This window comes from Centruroides sculpturatus, unplaced genomic scaffold (assembly GCF_000671375.1).
Source record: "Centruroides sculpturatus isolate CEXI.00-Female unplaced genomic scaffold, Cexi_2.0 scaffold60, whole genome shotgun sequence".
NCBI classification, from domain to species: Eukaryota; Metazoa; Arthropoda; class Arachnida; order Scorpiones; family Buthidae; genus Centruroides; species Centruroides sculpturatus.
Window position 1 is genome coordinate 1,142,021 of NW_019384349.1, and position 22,155 is coordinate 1,164,175.

At 28.4% G+C, this 22,155-nt stretch overlaps 1 protein-coding gene across 1 annotated transcript in view; it reads right to left on the reverse strand.

The window, feature by feature from the left end:
- Nucleotides 1–20,631, reverse strand: part of LOC111637255 (serine/threonine-protein phosphatase 2A 65 kDa regulatory subunit A alpha isoform-like) — a 62,298-nt gene extending 41,667 nt beyond the window's left edge. Inside the window, 2 exon segments of the mRNA XM_023382710.1 lie at nt 3,082–3,101; nt 20,366–20,631. Of these exon segments, the coding sequence (XP_023238478.1) occupies nt 3,082–3,101; nt 20,366–20,530 (185 nt within the window). The 5' untranslated portion in view covers nt 20,531–20,631.
- Nucleotides 20,632–22,155: the final 1,524 nt, after the last annotated feature.

Below are 22,155 nucleotides of genomic sequence, written 5' to 3' on the forward strand. Positions count from 1 at the left end.
AGAAAAAGTACTGAAAATATAACAGCATAACAACAGAAAGAGAGACAACTTGGTTGCACAACAGATTGCGTCTATGCTTCGAGTGCATTTTTCTGCTGTGCACACAGTTCGAACTTCAAACCACAATTCGAACCTGAAAGTAAATTTTTTTGTCAAATTTACTGTTTGAACTCTGATGCATTCAAAGTACAAGGTACCACTGTATTTATTTAAGAATCAACTTTTAGATAATGATATCAGAATAAAATAATTTTGCATGTAATACTTTTCAAAGCATGAAAAAACATTATTTCTGCCCTTAGATATAGTCCATTCAATAATTACTAGCATAATTTTTTTTGCTTTCATTTCATTTCTTTTTCCAATGAAAAATATTTTTATAAACATTTTTTGCATGCAACTTTTACTTATACTTTATTGATAGTGAATTTTAATAGACATAATTATAGTCTATATAGAGCAGGGTTTCTTAACCCTAGTTGCTACTGATGTCAGAGGAATCACTATCCAACGAGTCCTTAAAATACTAGAGATTGTTTAGATTTTTATTATATTTAAAAATATAATAATAATTAATATATTAAAAATAGACATTTTTCAGTGACAAGTCTTTCATCTTAATTTTGTTCAAAGGAATGAGAGTACAAAAGGAACAATTAAGTATTTGTAACTGCATATAAAACATTTGTGAAGATATTTATTACCTGACAAATTTGATTCGGAAAAACAACGAATTTATATTTCAATTTTACCTAAAGATATTGAGTAACTGGTTGTGTAATGAAATAAGTTCAGTAAAATAAAAATCAATAAAATGCCACATCATCTATCATTTGGAATAATATCAAAAAGAGAAAGTTCTGTATAAAAGGTACTATACATTACTTAATGCACAGTACATTTATTGCATGATTTATATATTATCAATAAAAATTAAATAGAAAGGGTAATAAAGTATTACTGTATCTTGCTTATATTTATCACAAAAGCTAATATTAAAAATGTATATTTTTTTCCCAAAATAATCAAACCAAAATCAGATGTATGTATATTTAGATAACTAAACTGCTGAAAAGAACAGAGCTGCTAAATCATAGGTTTTAGCAATTTAATATAAATTGTTTCTCCTAAAATAATAGTAATAATGACACATGATTATTGTGAGATCTGTGTCATGAAGTGCATTTCTCATGTGTAACAAATACTTCACTGACAACAAAGATCAACCAGACTAAATACCAAATAAAATTCAATTATTTCCTACATTTCTACTTTTTATACAACTTCATTAGTTATTTGGTATTTTGTTTAATTCCTAAATAAATATGATATCACATTAGATATTTATATGAACCTAAATAGCACTTATGGTAGCTGTTATTTCATTATGAATGTGTCTCTTTAATCTGACAAATTAAGTTCGGTAGACTATCAATACAGCTTTCAGGTTAGATATTTCTTTTATTGTTTTCATATATGCATTTCAGGCTTATATAACTGCTAAGCCCCTCTTCAGTACAATATGATTCTGTCTTCTAAACCCACGGTGTATAATGTACAACATTGGGAAGAGTTTTTAATACAGCCATTAAAAACATCTAAAATACACTTTCCAAACTTTCATACAGAAAACCTGTTTTCTCCATCCATTTGTATCCAATATTCTTCTAAATATCACTTATGGTAGCTGTTATTTCGTTATAAATGTGTCTCTTTAATCCGACAAATTAAGTTCGGCAGACTAAAAGAAGTGTCTAACCTGAAAGCTGTATTGATAGTCTACCGAACTTAATTTGTCTGATTAAAGAGACACATTCATAACATAATAATATATTTATATGAAGTTGATGCATTTAATTTCATTGTAACTGTCTTATCTCTTCAACTGATTATTAAATAAAACAGAAAACAAATTATTTTCTATAAGAATAATTTTTGTAACAAAGAAACCTTAATTCTTACTTTCAATGATTAAAACTTTAATTTTTTGAATCAGACATTTGTTAACTTTCAATAATCAGACTATAATTATTGAGCTTGGCATCACAAATTAATATATTTCCACATTACACTTTGAATTTTTGACTTAAAATGTTTGGATAACAAAAGAACTTATCAACTTCTTAATAATACAGGTAGCCCTTGGTTTACGCCGCAGTTCCGTTCCTATAAAAGCCGGCGCAAATCGAATCGGCGTAAAACAAACCCATATTTATAGTGAGATATAGGGTTAGGTTCCACATAAGTGAAAAATACGCAAATAATTTTGTTTATTAATACAATATAATACAAAATACATATAAATTTTTAATTTTTAAAATGTATTTTATCATAAAATGAAGTAAAATGTTTTTATTTAAAAATTTTAGTTTCGAATTTCTTACATTTTTCGGAAAAAAGTATCCATCTTTAATTGTTTACATTTTTGATTTAGTTCATTAAGAATTTCGGAATATGGTCGAATATGATGCTCCTTTTTACATTTGCACTTCGCTCCCAACATTGTCTAACTCACAAACTTTATCCGTCAAACTTTCCTTAGTTGAAAGGGTACGTTAACTCGACGTAGAGCTACGGACGAGCGAAGACACTGATTGCTCGTCCACCGGTCGCCGTAGCGCATATATAAGGTCAGTTTGAGCGGGAAAATTCAAGATGGCTAAGGAGAGATAAATATCGTCTGGACAACGAGAAGTAGATTTATCTCACTAACGATAATTTGTGATCGCCGGAAATGCTATTGCGTCATAAGGTGTTTTCCTGAATAAACTGATACGGGATACATTCATTGGCGCTATGGATTCAGACGCCATTTATTGGACTATTAAGTTTAATATCTTGACTCGTGGGTACCTAAACGTTTAGTATTTTAATATTAATTTAATGCAAATGTATACATACCCAATAATATTAAACAGAAAAAATAAATATATTTAATAAAAATCTTTGTTTTAACGAATGTACAGTACAATGTCGCAGCTCGGTAAATACATCAACACTGAAATGAAGATCAGTCTAGCATAGGGAAAATCGGGGAATTACACCTCAAAACGGCGAATTGCGCAGCGGCGTAAATTGAACTGGCGTAAACCGAGGGCTACCTGTACTTGTGTATCTCTTTATTTTTGATAGATTATACACCACTTAAATTATTGTAGATATATATGAATTCAGACTCAAAGTAGAATAACTGGATATATATGCAAACTTTAAATATTAATACATAAAATCTGTTTTTATAATTATATGATACAATACTTGATGGTAAATACCATCACAAGAAAATAATCGTTAATTTCTAATTCCATTTGTAAGTATGCCTTAAGCAATCAGGCAGAGATACAAACTCTGTGCATAATTATTAAACACATAAATGGTAATCTAAACCATCCAGTGACAATGTTCCATACCAACTAATCCTCTCCTACAGGAAAGTATTTGACAATTGGTTATTTACTGCTAGCCATTGTTATTGGGATGTTATATAGTCTGGATACATAAATATGTAGATGTAAACCTTAGTAATATGCAATCAATTACAGAAATAATTACCTATTGGATTACTGTTATTCTATTTATACTTCATTATTCTTAGCCCATTTTTTCTTGTTTAATTATCAGTTTTATCATAATTTTTCTTTGTTTTTTTTTCTAAATGCAATAAATATTTGTGTTCCATTGATACCTAAGCCAGTGATTATGAAAGTGATCTAAACCAAAATAGGACAATATTAAATTTACTTTGCAAACTATTCATAAAATTTTACAACTACATAATTTTTTTATGTAGTTGTAAAATATAATAATAAAAGCTATTTCACAATAGTAAATTGTGTTTTTTTTTTAATGATCACAAACAAAATACTTCCAACTTTTTCAAGTCAAAAAATCTTCAAATAAAAAATATATGACAGACCATTTTCACAATCACCAGCTCAACCATAAATCACAGAAGATATCTTGGTTCTTTCACTTGAAGGAATGAAGATTTTTCATGCTCATAATGGAAATGTGTTCTATAAACTACAACCATATTATTTTTCTTCACAAAGCTTAATATCTTATTTCCAATTTTCATTCAATTCTATATTATTGTCTTTAGATATAATTTTTTTCTTTTTAATATGTAATAGGATAGTGTCAACACAATTTTCACATTATGAAAATCTACATTTGTTTTAGCTGTAAAAGTTATTACTTCTAGTATTTATTTATTTGCATGTAATCTAGCCAAACCATTATTTTATTTTACAAAAATGTTCATTTTTCAACCCAAGTACATCACTTTTACAGACTACATTAATTATGCTTCTGGTTCTATAATTGAATTAAAACTTAACCTAAGACTCAGATCCTATTGTTATTTTTATCAACACAATAATGATTTTTAGTTTGGAACAGAGCCAATACAATTAATATTTACAGTTTGGAAAGAAGCCATTTCATTAAGGATAACGTTAAATGGCTGTCATGCAGTAAAATTCCAAATCATCGAGAAATTTCAAGAATTTAGTTATTAATTGTTCAACATATAATTATTATTTTATCATCATGTTTTCTGAAAAAGGCATTGAAAAATCTGATTTTATCATTAATTCATAAAAAAATCTTTTTGGAAATTTTAAGAGTATAGTTTCTCAATTATTTCACACAAATTAAAAATATCATAACCTACTATATGTTAATTTCCTAGGAAAAATAAAATAAACTGAATTTTTAAATAATGATGATATTCATATCTAATATAGCAGCTAAAGCTTTTTAAATATTTCAGTGATATTTTCAAATTTATTCCAAAATTTCAATAAATCCCTAATATAAATTTAAAATATATATATATATATCAAGGAATTAAGTAAACACTTAGTTTTGCTTTGTAATATTGCTAATATTAAAATAACATTATAGGCTGAACACACATTAATTTATTTTCATTATTTTGCTTATACAGTACAAATAAATATAATTTATATCATACTAAATTTTGGATTAATACTCAACATTCAGTCATCAAAATCACAAATTATACATGTATTCTCACAGAATTAAAGTTGTTAATTTAAATGTAAACACAAAAATGGCATCCCCATATCAAATTTTACAATTAAAATTACAGAGCTTTCTTCTGTACTTTTGCCTGTAAAATTTTGCACGGAGTGCCATTTTTATCTACTTATATAAGATGCATATTTCATTAAAATTTAATGCCCAAAGACAGTTCTGTAATTTCAGTTTTAAAACATTAACAACTTTCAGTAAAGATGCTATTAACAAATCATACCTCAAATCAGCAGAAATTTTATTAAAATTATTAATACACAAACTATTCTCTTTGTATCATCTCAAAAATTTTCAGCATAATGCAGTTTAGAAAAATTTACAATACAGTTTAACTTTCAAAATTTATATAAATGTAAAATTAATTAATTAAATTTATTTTTGCAAAGATGGTATTAAGATAATTACAAATTNTCCAAACTTTACAAAATATTAATAGACTAGGAAAAAAAGTTTCAGAAATCAGAAATTGTTTTGTTATGCAATCAAAATTATTAAAATGAAAAATGATAATACTAATTCAAATGGTATTATTTAAGTTATTTATCATTTTTTTCATCAGTTCATTAACACCTGCTCTCAAATTGAAAGTGTAAATTGTGAGAGAGAGAGTTAAAATATTTCAAACTTTTTTTTAATCAACATTAGATTATTAAGAGTATTAGATTTTTCTCTCAAACTTATAATACTGCATAACAAAGTTCTAAAATCTAAAAGTATTTAAAAATAACAATTTTGTATTCTTGTATATTTTCTGTGCTATAATTATGGGGAAATTTTCTGTATGTTTGGGTAAAATTTTGGATCCTGAAAATATTCTTACCCCTTTTTGTAAGTTTGCATTGTACTACAATATTTATTGCTGCCTGCAGACAGCTACACTTGGTCAGCCGATAACTTGTCTTTATTTAATTGTTTAATAAATTTTAAAAAGACATAAGATCAAAATATCAAAAATACAAAGGAGTAATTATTATAATGATTAAAGGCTCTTTGTAAATAATAAAATGTTTTTCATTGTACTGCATATCCAAGGAAGTCCAGTCAGTAATTTTTCAATGGTTTCTTTCTATTTAAACACAACACAGAATCACCGTAAAATAATAAGATTTACAAAATGAAATAAATACAGTTGATTTATCAACTCAAAAATAATGAGAAGATTAATTAAAAATAATCACTGTGTAGAAAAAACACAAATTACTAGTTTTATTAATATAACAATTACATCTATTACATCACTTTGAATGGAATTCAGAACTTATCAATGTAATTTTGAAAACAAGTTTCATAAATATGGATAGAGAAAGCATATGAGATTCCTATCACTTGACAGCTCTATTTGTGACATTTTAAAAGTTACACATTGCAATGTTAAAAATCTTCAGGATGAATTAATTAATTTATAACTGATACAGTATAAGATGTTACTGATTAAAATATCTCATCAATTTGACAAATTACTCTTTTTTTTCTACTATAGTTAAACATTACAGTGCAAAGCAACATATTTGCAAAAATTAATTTAAAAAAAAATATATATATATGTAATTATTGAACCTAAGTGATTTTTCCATTCAAGATAGGAAATTCATTAAATTTATACATGTTTAATAGAAAACTTTTTTGAAGTAAACTAATAAAACCTTAGAAGTGTAGCATTTATGATGTTCATATTAATTTATGTTTGCAAATTTTTAATGTAATACTTAACATCATTTCTTATATTCACGTGCAATAATTGCCTAAATTAATTAAATTTATTGTTAAAACATGACTGAAGATACAATAAATAAAAAAGTTACTGTGCAATACCTGTGATCTGAAATATCTCATTTCAATAATGCTGGGAATTAAATACAGTATATTCAACTTTATGTACTTAAAATTACTACGTAAGAACAACAATTTATTTTTTAAATACTTGTGTAACAGCAATTACATACTTTTAGTCACCAATTGATTTACAACAGTAAAAAGTTATCTTTTTCATTTATTGACAAAAAAGTTATGCACCAAGGAGGAAGCAGTGGAATCAAATAAAACTTTATCAACGTTAATTAATGTAATGACAACAGTACAATTTAAAAACCTTTAGCATCTTGCAGGACCTCCTTTTCCTTGGATAAATATAGTGATAGGGTTGGACATGGAGGCATACAGTCACCATATATCCTGTGAAAAACTTATTCCTACTCAAATTTTTGTTTTAAATTCCATGACTTTCCTTGACCAACTTTGTACAAATTCCCCGACCTTCACATTCCTTACGGTATGGCACATTAACAAAATAAAACATCACTTGACTTAATACACTCATACACTATTGCTTCTCCAACTTTTTAACTGATTATTTTTTCTAATTAACAGTTATATACTTTTTATAATCGATGAATTACTAAACTTAAAAATAAAATCAGAAAGACAGAATTACGGCAAGTCTTTTCTACATAAAACTAAAATGTTTTATTTAATAAAAATAATTTATTGTGTTATTAACCCATAACTGTAAAACTTCATGACTTTGAAAAAAACAATTAAATATAAAAATTCTATATAATCCATGTACAAAAGTATAAATTTATTATATTTGTCCCTCAATAAATTTTCCAAACTTTACAAAATATTAATAGACTAGGAAAAAAAGTTTCAGAAATCAGAAATTGTTTTGTTATGCAATCAAAATTATTAAAATGAAAAATGATAATACTAATTCAAATGGTATTATTTAAGTTATTTATCATTTTTTTCATCAGTTCATTAACACCTGCTCTCAAATTGAAAGTGTAAATTGTGAGAGAGAGAGTTAAAATATTTCAAACTTTTTTTAATCAACATTAGATTATTAAGAGTATTAGATTTTTCTCTCAAACTTATAATACTGCATAACAAAGTTCTAAAATCTAAAAGTATTTAAAAATAACAATTTTGTATTCTTGTATATTTTCTGTGCTATAATTATGGGGAAATTTTCTGTATGTTTGGGTAAAATTTTGGATCCTGAAAATATTCTTACCCCTTTTTGTAAGTTTGCATTGTACTACAATATTTATTGCTGCCTGCAGACAGCTACACTTGGTCAGCCATACTGTCATCAAACAAAATAAACAAGGCAACCAAGGAAACAAATTCCCTGACTTTTTCTGAACACTAATGAAAATCTGACTTTCCAGGTGCATTGGAACCTGTATACATGTTTCAACTGCTGCTCTAGATTTCTTATATGCTTAATGGGCAACAAATTAATATGTAGGACAGGACAAAGAAATTTTCAAATTTCTTGGCCTGCCTTATATCCAGATTTATTAGATAGTTAGAAGACATTCATTAAAATAAAAAAATAAACCCCCAGTTATGAGCTACTGAGCAATATCTTGCTGGAAATTGGTTATTTGCAGAATGTATCACTGTGCTATCAATGTCTTTTATACCATGACTAGGAAAGACTGAATGATTCATATAAGATGGCTCTCCAGACCAGCACAGTAGTGGAAGAAGTATGATGCTAATAAAGGAAGATTAAATGCTCACTAATGATCCTCCATACTTTAACACGATAGTCATCCATTCCTAAACAGAACCAACATTCATTACCAAAGATATTATGCTGCCTGTCACAACACTAACACAAATGAACTATCAGGGTGCTAATGGCAAGACATAGAGGCCTTGTATGGAAATTTGCCTTCGCTAGCCCCCTGACAATAGTACATGAAGAGACAGTGTACTGTAACAAAGCATCACTTTACTCTGGAAAGTGGACAAAGATCTCATTTGTGCATGACCAGCTGCACTGGTAAGAGATCTGATTATGAGATGATCCTATCTCTTGGTGGTCTGTCTGGGACATCCAGCCTATATGTATGTACTGTACAGTATCCCTCAATGTATCCAGGCCCTTAACACCACCTCAGTCAAATCAGAATGGCCCAGATGGTTGTAATTTGGAAAAGCAACCATCCTGCTTCCCTGAATCAGATGATGCAGCAATTCTCAAATTTTTAAATCTACTATACAAAATATCTTGCAACATACAGGAATGGATCTGGTATTTGAAGGCCTCCAAATAACAGGAACACTGAAAATTATTTATGTAATGAGCTTCTGAGAGTGTCTTTTCATTAGATACTGAGGTGGCAATTCTAAAAAATTCTGATGGCATAATCAGACCACAACTGTAATCATTCACATAGCTGTCTGAGACATAACTATATGCAGTTTTTTGCAGTAACTGGATAATTTTATCTGGGTGTATAACGTACTCAAAATATTTTACTGTAATTAGATAGTCTTGTTTATTATTATTCTGTATCAACTTTCTCTAATCTTAAATGAATTTTGGAATTCTTAGTATTTCATAAAACATGTAATTAAAAATGGATAATAAGATTTATACAATGTTTACTTATTATAACAACTTTTTATTGTTAGAAATGGAAATTAACAGTATTTTTGAACTGAACAAAATTTATAGATATAGAATAAGTAATTCAAGAAAATATTTTTAAATAAATGTTGAACCTCTTTGACAATACAGTCCTATTGTAGTACTTTAGTCACATTTTTCATTTATTTTATAAAAAAGCAACACAAAAAAATTAGGTTAAAGTTGCTCCATCCAATTTTTGTGAAACTAATTTTCTGAATTCAACAGAACTTTTCATTATCATCCTTTTTTATAAATCAACTTTAGTCTTATATATACAAGGTTCATTCAAAAAAAAGTAATGCACCAGAATTTATCTTGCTGCTAGTATAATATATATATAATCATAAAACTTGGGCATCTTTTAGATGTTATTTTCAGCTATTCATGTTATTTTTCAACAGTGTCTCTGCTCTTGCCTTTGGCCATATGCCAGCATTGAGGAAAGGCACATATGCAGGCTCAGTACTAGTTCTGATTCTGTGCATGCAACCACTTCTCCACAACACCATCATCATCATCTAACTGGAACTTTTTCCTCGGCTTGTATCATCAAATGCAAGCCAAGAACTCATCATCAAACTCGTAGTATTGCAAGAGTTCAGATGCAATGGTTTTCCTTGCTGCTTTTTGTTCAACTGTGAACACACTTTGACATATCCATGTTCATGGATGATTTGATGAATACTCCTGGCACTAATGCACAAGTGCTGAACAACATTGCGTCATTCCTCCTGAACTGCTTCACTGACATGCTGCATCATGGCTGCCATGACAATTGTGGCAAGACAATTACTTTGCACCAAATCACAGAGATCTGCGATTCCTATTGATGTTGACTTCACACATTTCACCCAATGACTGACAGTGCTTCAGTTGACAGCTACAGTACCATGGACACCACATAATCAATTGTGAATGTTTCCAACAGTTCCCCTTCAGCAATGAGGAATTTTATCACTGCATGATGCTTGGAAAATACATTGCCTGGCAAGGAGACCTGAAATTTTCCACAATGTTAGCAAAAGCTTCCAGGTACAACTCCTCAAAAGCAGACATGTCACAGTCTTCATTTCCCAGATCTAAATTATGGGGCATTACTTTTTGAATGACCCTTATAATTTCATGTAAACAAAATCAAAATTTATAATGAATTTAGAACAATATAAAAAAGAATCTCTCTTCAGCAACTAATAAGAAATTCTTAGCTTTAAAATATCTGAACTAAATATGATGATTACAAACCATCATATTTAGTTCAGGTATTTACTTATAATTTCCATAAAATTGTAAGGATAGGTCCTTTCTCCATATTTCACTGAAAAACAGTTTCCTTTTGATTTTTTGCAAAACATTACTGTGCTATTTTAAAAAATTTTAAATTATTCCAAGAAAATTCTAAGCATTTCTTCAGATAATTNGGAACTTGTATATATGTTTCAACTGCTGCTCTAGATTTCTTATATGCTTAATGGGCAACAAATTAATATGTAGGACAGGACAAAGAAATTTTCAAATTTCTTGGCCTGCCTTATATCCAGATTTATTAGATAGTTAGAAGACATTCATTAAAATAAAAAAATAAACCCCCAGTTATGAGCTACTGAGCAATATCTTGCTGGAAATTGGTTATTTGCAGAATGTATCACTGTGCTATCAATGTCTTTTATACCATGACTAGGAAAGACTGAATGATTCATATAAGATGGCTCTCCAGACCAGCACAGTAGTGGAAGAAGTATGATGCTAATAAAGGAAGATTAAATGCTCACTAATGATCCTCCATACTTTAACACGATAGTCATCCATTCCTAAACAGAACCAACATTCATTACCAAAGATATTATGCTGCCTGTCACAACACTAACACAAATGAACTATCAGGGTGCTAATGGCAAGACATAGAGGCCTTGTATGGAAATTTGCCTTCGCTAGCCCCCTGACAATAGTACATGAAGATACAGTGTACTGTAACAAAGCATCACTTTACTCTGGAGAGTGGACAAAGATCTCATTTGTGCATGACCAGCTGCACTGGTAAGAGATCTGATTATGAAATGATCCTATCTCTTGGTGGTCTGTCTGGGACATCCAGCCTATATGTATGTACTGTACAGTATCCCTCAATGTATCCAGGCCCTTAACACCACCTCAGTCAAATCAGAATGGCCCAGATGGTTGTAATTTGGAAAAACAACCATCCTGCTTCCCTGAATCAGATGATGAGGCAATTCTCAAATTTTTTAATCTACTATACAAAATATCTTGCAACATACAGGAATGGATCTGGTATTTGAAGGCCTCCAAATAACAGGAACACTGAAAATTATTTATGTAATGAGCTTCTGAGAGTGTCTTTTCATTAGATACTGGGGTGGCAATTCTAACAAATTCTGATGGCATAATCAGACCACAACTGTAATCATTCACATAGCTGTCTGAGACATAACTATATGCAGTTTTTTGCAGTAACTGGATAATTTTATCTGGGTGTATAACGTACTCAAAATATTTTACTGTAATTAGATAGTCTTGTTTATTATTATTCTGTATCAACTTTCTCTAATCTTAAATGAATTTTGGAATTCTTAGTATTTCATAAAACATGTAATTAAAAATGGATAATAAGATTTATACAATGTTTACTTATTATAACAACTTTTTATTGTTAGAAATGGAAATTAACAGTATTTTTGAACTGAACAAAATTTATAGATATAGAATAAGTAATTCAAGAAAATATTTTTAAATAAATGTTGAACCTCTTTGACAATACAGTCCTATTGTAGTACTTTAGTCACATTTTTCATTTATTTTATAAAAAAGCAACACAAAAAAATTAGGTTAAAGTTGCTCCATCCAATTTTTGTGAAACTAATTTTCTGAATTCAACAGAACTTTTCATTATCATCCTTTTTTATAAATCAACTTTAGTCTTATATATACAAGGTTCATTCAAAAAAAAGTAATGCACCAGAATTTATCTTGCTGCTAGTATAATATATATATAATCATAAAACTTGGGCATCTTTTAGATGTTATTTTCAGCTATTCATGTTATTTTTCAACAGTGTCTCTGCTCTTGCCTTTGGCCATATGCCAGCATTGAGGAAAGGCACATATGCAGGCTCAGTACTAGTTCTGATTCTGTGCATGCAACCACTTCTCCACAACACCATCATCATCATCTAACTGGAACTTTTTCCTCGGCTTGTATCATCAAATGCAAGCCAAGAACTCATCATCAAACTCGTAGTATTGCAAGAGTTCAGATGCAATGGTTTTCCTTGCTGCTTTTTGTTCAACTGTGAACACACTTTGACATATCCATGTTCATGGATGATTTGATGAATACTCCTGGCACTAATGCACAAGTGCTGAACAACATTGCGTCATTCCTCCTGAACTGCTTCACTGACATGCTGCATCATGGCTGCCATGACAATTGTGGCAAGACAATTACTTTGCACCAAATCACAGAGATCTGCGATTCCTATTGATGTTGACTTCACACATTTCACCCAATGACTGACAGTGCTTCAGTTGACAGCTACAGTACCATGGACACCACATAATCAATTGTGAATGTTTCCAGCAGTTCCCCTTCAGCAATGAGGAATTTTATCACTGCATGATGCTTGGAAAATACATTGCCTGGCAAGGAGACCTGAAATTTTCCACAATGTTAGCAAAAGCTTCCAGGTACAACTCCTCAAAAGCAGACATGTCACAGTCTTCATTTCCCAGATCTAAATTATGGGGCATTACTTTTTGAATGACCCTTATAATTTCATGTAAACAAAATCAAAATTTATAATGAATTTAGAACAATATAAAAAAGAATCTCTCTTCAGCAACTAATAAGAAATTCTTAGCTTTAAAATATCTGAACTAAATATGATGATTACAAACCATCATATTTAGTTCAGGTATTTACTTATAATTTCCATAAAATTGTAAGGATAGGTCCTTTCTCCGTATTTCACTGAAAAACAGTTTCCTTTTGATTTTTTGCAAAACATTACTGTGCTATTTTAAAAAATTTTAAATTATTCCAAGAAAATTATAAGCATTTTTTCAGATAATTTTTTTTACCAATGTAAAAATGCTATTATAAGTTAATTCTTTACATATCAATGCAGGACTGCTGAAACATTCATTGATGTATAGAAATTATATTAGTAAGAACTTTATTTACCATTATGTATGGTATTTTTTGTAACACTATACTACTGTCATAAAAAAAAGTATCAGGAATGGCTCATTTAAGCTGCATGAGTGCAAGAGGACACTGTTTGTTTTTTGTCATTTGATACAACTTTCATCAACATCTAGCAGCAATCCATATGTCATTGTCTGTTCTTGTTTGAAAATAAATGCTTGTTTTATGTGTAAAAAATTTTTGAACTAAAGATTTTTCAAAATATAAAGTAATTGAACAAAGAATATGCATTAAATTTTGTTTTCACAATGGAATTATTGCTACAAAAACACTGGAAACATTGCAAAAAGGCTTTTGGTGATGATAGGCTATCAAAAAATGGGTTTTTGAGTGGTGCAAGTTGCTTAAGGAAGACAAAACATGTCAAAGATGAACCACACTCTGGTAGACCATCCAATTCAACTGATGAGAAACAGGTTGCTCATGTTGGAGATTTTCATTCAATGTTTGTCATCTAACAATTAGGGACATTATTGAACATTTTCCAGTATCATTTGAATTTTGTAAAGCAATTTTAAAAAAACTACTTGGGTTTGTGGTGTGTCACTTCTAGAGCTGTCTCAAAAACGTTGATTTTTTCCAAAAATAATGTGTTTGAGTGGAAGAGGAAATGCTTTCTCAAGGTGAATAGTTCTTAAAATGCATCATTACAGGTGATAAAACATGTTATGCTTTTGACAGTAAAACAGCTCAACAAACAAGTGAATGGCACTCACAAGACTAAAAAGAACATGTCAAAGTCAGTAAAAAATCAAGGCTGTGTTGACTGTTTCCTTTGAATGCCGCAGTGTTGTGCATCACGAATTCCTTTTGACTGGCCAAACTGTCTACAAAGATTATTATTTGAGAATTTTGCATTGTTTTCATGAAACAATTCATAAAAAAATAACCTGATTTGTGGCAAGAAATTCATGGATTTTGCACCATGATAACGAACCTAATCACAATGCTTTCTGTTTGTGAATTTTTGTTAAATTTGGAAAAAATTTAACAAATACAGTTCTGCAAGCTCCTTTTTCACCCAATATGAAACTGTGTGACTCCCATTTCTTCAACTAAAATTTCAACTAAAACTAAAACATAGAAAATAAAATTTCTGTTTTGTGGTCACCATTTTGAGTCAATTGACACCATAAAACAGAATTAACTACAAGTCCTGAAGGATATTTCATGAAAACAACTTTAAAGCATGTTTTGAAGATTGGAAAAAACATTGGCATAAGTGCATTGCATTTAAGAAGGGATTATTTTGAAGGGGACAAAATAAATTTTCATGAATAAATTCAAATCTTATGTTTTATTGAACTATTCCTAATACTTTTTGATCACAGTGATATATATATCACTGTTTGATGATGATTCAAATGGATATATCCATTTGAATCATCACACTAAGCTGGAGTATCTGTCATAGTCTTTTAATTTTAGTCACACACATTGTGATAAAATACAGTAAAACCTTGATAAACTTTTTTAGAGAAATTGAAGACAATAGTTTGGGAAAACATTAAGAATTATAGATAAGAACAATTTAAATTATTATTATTCTTTGAAATATACACAACAACTACAACATTATAGTATATTTAAAACACCAATTCCTGCTGAAAAAATCTGACTTTTGTTTTGTGTACACTTTATGCCTGAATTAAAAATACAATTTGTTATGTCTGAAAATGCTCTCACAATCACCATCACTTTTGCTGCAGGCATAAAAGAAAGATTTTACTTTCATCAGCCCTACATGTGTCTTGGCAAAAGTTTGTCATCATCATCTCTTCCTCCTCCTTCAACATTCCTAGATGCTAGGAAGCTCTTGCACAGCTATGTATATAAATATACATACATCACAATCTTACAGGAAAAAAAAAATAACAACATAATTTTTTCCTTTGGGTATTTGTTTATGAGTTAAATATACTTCTGGCAGTACAGACAGGAGTGCAAATGATCCAAGTGAAACTAAACAGCAAGACACATGCAAGCAGCATCAACTTTTCATACTCATTCATGATGATTATCACATTTATTCCTCCAAAGGTACTAAATCACTGTTTCAAATCTAAAAAAATAAAATACCAAATAATATTGTTCGAAACTGCGATTTTTCAATGACTGATATAATACAGTGCTTCTTAAACTTTTTTATTCACAACCCCATTTATGATTGTGATTTTTTTTCACGACCCAAAAAAATAAAATAAAATAAAGATATATGCAAATTTGCAAAAACAATAACGGTGTACTACCACAGTTCACTCTTGTGTTACAATGGAACAGAGACAATTGAATAATTTGAAAATCGACAACACTACACTAGTTCACCTACAATTGTTGTCTCACTGCACCAGAAGTGACACAAAGTGCAACTCACGAAACCTATGACACAAAACGTGCCATTTTCAAACTCTCACAAATTATTTTCAATATTTTGCATTAAAATCTCGCCACCCCAAGATTTCGCTAAGCGACCCGAAATAGGGTCACGATCCATAGTTTAAGAAGCCCTGATATAATAGATCAACAGTCTGAGGACCATTAACAAAAAATAATTACTTATATGGAGTTAGTTCCAGGACCAAATGTCAGAAAATATATATAAAAAAACACTGTAATATTGATTTTTTTAAATATTTCAAATTCTAAAATTAATTCTCTCAATCTCTTGATTTAATATTTAATCTACATTAATTTTAACCTAATTATCTTGAATTTGTTTTGTCTTAATATGCATAATATTGTAATGTTTACAAATAATCAACTTAAATAATTTTGCTTATTATATCAATAATTATAATATTTTTAAAACTTTTAATATTTAACAGCTATTTCCATAATTAAAGCAAAGTAACAGAAGGGTTAATATTCAGAGTAATTGCACATTTCCTTATTAAAATTCAATATTGTTTAAATATACTATTGTAAGTTAAATTATTTACTAAATTTTTAATATAAATACAGCTTTTCTTTTTATTTAACAGATTAGAATGGCTAATATATCTTAATTTGTATGAATTTATCAAAAACAAAAAATTAAACACTAGTAACAGTAATCAAAACATGATTATAACTGCCTAATTTGTGAGTATTATTGAAATGAATAATCACACAGTACAGTAAATAAAAATCAATTATTCATATCAATAAAATAAAATCAGCATTAATGTTTACATGTGTATGGATTTGCAGGCACAAGTTCTCTTACCAGTTAAAAAATGAAACTGGCAAAGAAACTTTTAACTGCTTGGTTATCAGAATATTCATTTTGTATTGCTGTAATTACAAAATATCTTGTAAATTTGGCAGTAATGCGTGTCAAATTTTTGCAAGATTATTGATTGAAAGAAAAATCGAAGTTGGGCATTTTTTTAAAAAAATAAATCTTGTGCATTTATTTTCCTAACACCAAAATCTTCAATGTTTATAGCTTCTACTTTATTTACATATACAGTACTGTACTTTCTCATCTTTTATAAACATTGGGCATAACAATGGATGTTTTCATATGATTCTAAAAATTTTATGATGTTTTCTTAAGTCCATTTTCTGTTCACTTTTTAAGATTAAAAAGCCACAGCAGCTTTGATCACAACCATTTATTGACACCTAAGAAAATGATGTACAGCTAAACCTCCAAAATGCAGCTATAATCAAGGCAATCCCAGTACACTGACCACCTCAGAACTCAAAGCATTAGAAATTTACAAAGCTAAAATTAAAGGCAAATGCATCAACTACAAAGATGAGAAAAATCTCTCATATGCTTGGCAGTACTTTCATGATAAATTAGAGTCTTCTGTTATTCGTTAAGTGCTACTAAATTGCTACTATGCAACTTTTTACGATTATGCCCCATACTCATAAAATTTCTTGTATCTGTTAATTTTGTTCAAAAATATGTTATCAAATATTTCTTCTTTTGTATAGTATTTTTACTTTATTTGACCTCCAATGAACAATTAATGTAAATTCAATGATAAAAGTACTAAATTTTAATTTATAAATAGGTAATCATTATTGTTACAAATGTTATAAAAATTATCATCATCATCTTAAAAAATATTTACATTAGTATCCCATATTTTCATATATTAAATGCAACTATGAAGTGTCAAATACATTAAATTTTGAACATTTGGAACATTAATCCAACTTAAACTTAACAGTTGCATTTATGCAAATGCAATATATACATATAAGGCCACCCATATGTACTTATTATTTGAGGATCCCGCATAACTGTAAATAATACGAGTTGTTTAATCATTAGCATTGCCATGGTCCTCACACAAGTACTGCCAGGCATACGATATTGTATTACCATCGTTAAAATTGACGCACTTGCCCGTCAGGCTGGTTTCAAATATTTCTAGGGCCCGGAAGCCCTAGAAATATACAAGGCCTGCCCAAACAGAAAGCGTTCGTTCGATGTATTAAATGCCATGTTACCGGAATTAGAAGTTAAGTAATAGTGGTCATTAGTACCAGTAATTAGTTAGAAGATATCGTTATTTAATACACATCTTTATAAAAATATTTAACATAATTTTCAGTGGTGTTTTGTAATCAGAACTGTTATTTTGCTATCATCATAATGGCACATTAAGATGTTTTTAATAAAATCATAATTCTAATTGTGTTAAATGTTTTTATTTTTGCAAATTATTATTCATAAGTATATTGCATGTTTCTAATAGTTAAATCATTTTATTATATTCAATGACATGTATATTTGTGAACTGTAAATTTACTTTACTGTCAGAAGTCTTTAAATTATTTAACATTATACAGACAACTGCAGACATGCATGCATTTCTAATGTTTTTAAAAATACTATACTAATGAACTGTAAAAAGTAAATTGTTTAAAAATTTAATGAACTATATAAATGGTATGTAAATTATAATGAAACTATCATTATTACATCATTACAATTTCATAACTTAAGTATGATATCATTTTTGTTGAATCTATTATTATTAATTCGAGAAAAAATGGAAAAATTTTTATTTTAGCAATAAAATTATAAGTTCTTGGCATGGAATTTTAAACTGCATGTGTAAATTATATTTCATTTTTATCTTACGCATAAGATAAAACCAAATCAGCCATATATCAGTTAATCATTTAATTTTTATCATATCAAGTATTGATAATTATTTTAAAACTTCACTTACACTAAATTTCAATTGTATAGGCCTAATTACTAAATTTTAATTTAATTTCTTAATAAAATTAGTGCAAATCATAAATTAATTTCATACAAAATAATTTATTCCCATATCTCATACAATATATACTTCTTTATATGGATAGACACACAAGTAAAAGTTACTTTTAGGTAGTTTATTTACATACATGTGTGTATACAAATTACCTAAAAGTAACTTCTATTAATACAGATTGTGTATCAATTACAAAGTAAATCAATTTTTAAAATATTATTAAAAACTTCATAATACAGTACAGCAAAGCACTAGAAATCTGGATTTAGCTGTCAAAAAATAGACATCAACCTCTTTCAATGGTAACTTCATTGTTGATGAACAATGCACGGCTGAAAGTATATGTTCTAACATTCATTTAGAATTAATTTTTTAAATTTTATATTACAACAAATGTATTTTTTGTTTAAACATAGTGATTCTGTAAATTACATTTTGAATCTCTAAGAATCCACACATTCCTTGCAGAATACCGACTCGAACTTTGAATATCTAAAGTCGAATAACAATGTATTTAGAGTTTGCAGTACTATAAAATGGTAATTTATATGGTCCAGTTCTAATTTTCAACATTATATATAATTAGTCACTTATAATTTTAGTAATATATATTAATTTTCGGTGTTACATCTAACATTAACCTTACGATACGACGGAAAAACAATTTTTAAATGAAATAAAACATGCAAAAATTTTAACACATTCTTTGTTATATAGTGCATAAATTACTTTTAAAAACTTATCAATAATGAAATAAACAAGTAAAAATTGAAATGAAATTTAGAATCACACGAAAGTAATTCAACAGCAGAAATTTCCCCATATTCTAGTATTACTTCAGAAATTAAAATTGATCTTTTTGAATGCTTAAAAAACAATGAAAACTGCTCCGATTACTCCGACCGATCTCGTCTACATACGGCACAACGGCATTTTCCACAGACAGATTTAATCGAAGAGAATCATCCTGTTTTAGTAATACAGAAAAGTCGAACCTGCCAGCAAAAAATTCTATTTAACTGGCTGCAATCCAATAAAAATTTAAATTTTTTCACACATATTCCTTGAATAGGCCATTAACAGTTGTGAATGAAATTTGTTCTTGCATTACACATTACAATTATTAAATTCTTTTATAATGCATTTTACATATGACATGTTCATTACATCAAATCTGATTTATGGGACTTAATGGTTATTTATTTTAAGAGATTTTATCCTTTAAATCATGTTTAACATTGAAATTGTGTAGAATTGTGAAGAAATACTTGAAAAAATTTAAAATACATTCTCTAAATATTGATTTTAATTTAATTACTTGAACAGAGAGCCATTAAATGTGTAAACTTAGGCTAAACTTGCAACTGAAGCTTCTACTAAAAAAACTGAACAAAACAAACTCCATTTACTTTCTTTTTATAAAAGCAACGATACTAGAATGGATTTTAAACTTAAAATAATAGATTTAACGAATACCTGAACATCTTCGTTTCTTAATTCGTCGATTAATACTGCGATGGGATAAAGTGAATCATCTGTAGTTGACTCGCTAGCCGCCATTTTGTTGTCTTCCTTTCTTGGACTTTTACGGGGATACATTTTGATATACAGGGTACGAGAATTGTGACGTCACTAATTTAAAAATGATCGTATGTGTTGAAAAATCGGTGGAAAATTTGAAAAATTCCAGAGAATTTTTTAAAATTAATTATTTTAAACTGTACGAATCGTTATTTTTCGTCCTCTGAGAATTTTTTCGGTTCAATTTATATATATATTACAAAAAAAATTATTTATACGGAAATGGATCTATATTATGTATCGACGTACTGTTAAAAATTGTATTGTTAATAGAAAATGCGTATTGTCAATACCTTGTGTATTTAAAACATAAAATTAAAATTAATTAATTTTAACATTAATTGCTGTTGATTTATTATTGCATTCAATTGAATATAAAAAACTATTTTAAATTCATTAAAATTCAAATTATTTTACAAAAATTAATCAATTACACAAAATTTGAATTTAAATTTACACACAATTTTTTTCTATTTAATTAACTTGCACTGTTACTTTTAGCAAGATAATTAAAAACAAGTTAACAATTAGAATGAATTGATTTTTAATTGTTTAACTTAACTGAATTAATTAAACAATTTACTTTTTAATTGAAGTAATTTTTATGTTTATTTTTTTGGGGGTAATATACTTTAAAAAACTGAATATCTGAATCATTCAAATTCATATATATCATCATCATAATCATCATCTCTAATTATCCAATACAGGATGTTGGCCTCTCCATTGTTTCCTTTCTTCTATTAATCTTATTCACATAATTCTTGTATAAGCAGCATTATTAAATTCTTAATTTAGAATAATGTAAAATAGAATTTGTAAGACAGAATTGACAATAATTAAATGTTTACTAATTTTTAAAAATTACTCCAACAAACTATGCTTAATTAATAAAAACTTCTAACAGTGTTACTTGTATTATATTTACATAGGAGAGTGTATCTTATTACAAATTAATATATTTTATTAAGTCATTTTTATCTGTAAGTGATGAATTATCCAAAATATATTTCCATTTGTTTTAGATTTCTTCCTAAGTACTACTTGAATAACTTTTTTTTTCCATATAACAGATCATGATACTTTGAATTATTTTTAGATATGATACATTACTTAAACTTTGTTTTTTCTATTAAAAAAAATATGATGATGATGATTTATAATAATTTTCTTCACTTTTTAGTAAGAATTCTGTGATAAAACATAACTATGTTGATTGTTGTTGATATCTTTAAGGAACAAACTTATCTATTGTATCGTAATGAGGGGAGACTTAATTAGAAGATGAGTACATTCCAGTCTACATCAAACAGGTGAACCATGATGTACTAAAATGCGTTCCAATATTCACCGATGAGTTTGTCGGTAAACCAATCGATGCACATTGCATTCGTCGGGCTGTGGGTACGGTGAGTTCTGATAAATATGGCTGTCTCCACAGTTATATACTATTAATATCATTTTTACTACTCGTCAATATTAACCCAAATTTATTTTAACAAACTGTCCGCAAATGCTAATACAATTCTATTTGCTTCTATATCTTGTTATGTTGTCAGATATTCCAGTAAAACCTTATGAAACAGTTTATCGATGCTGTTGTTGTGGCTGAGACCAATACATACTGGAATATACATAGTATC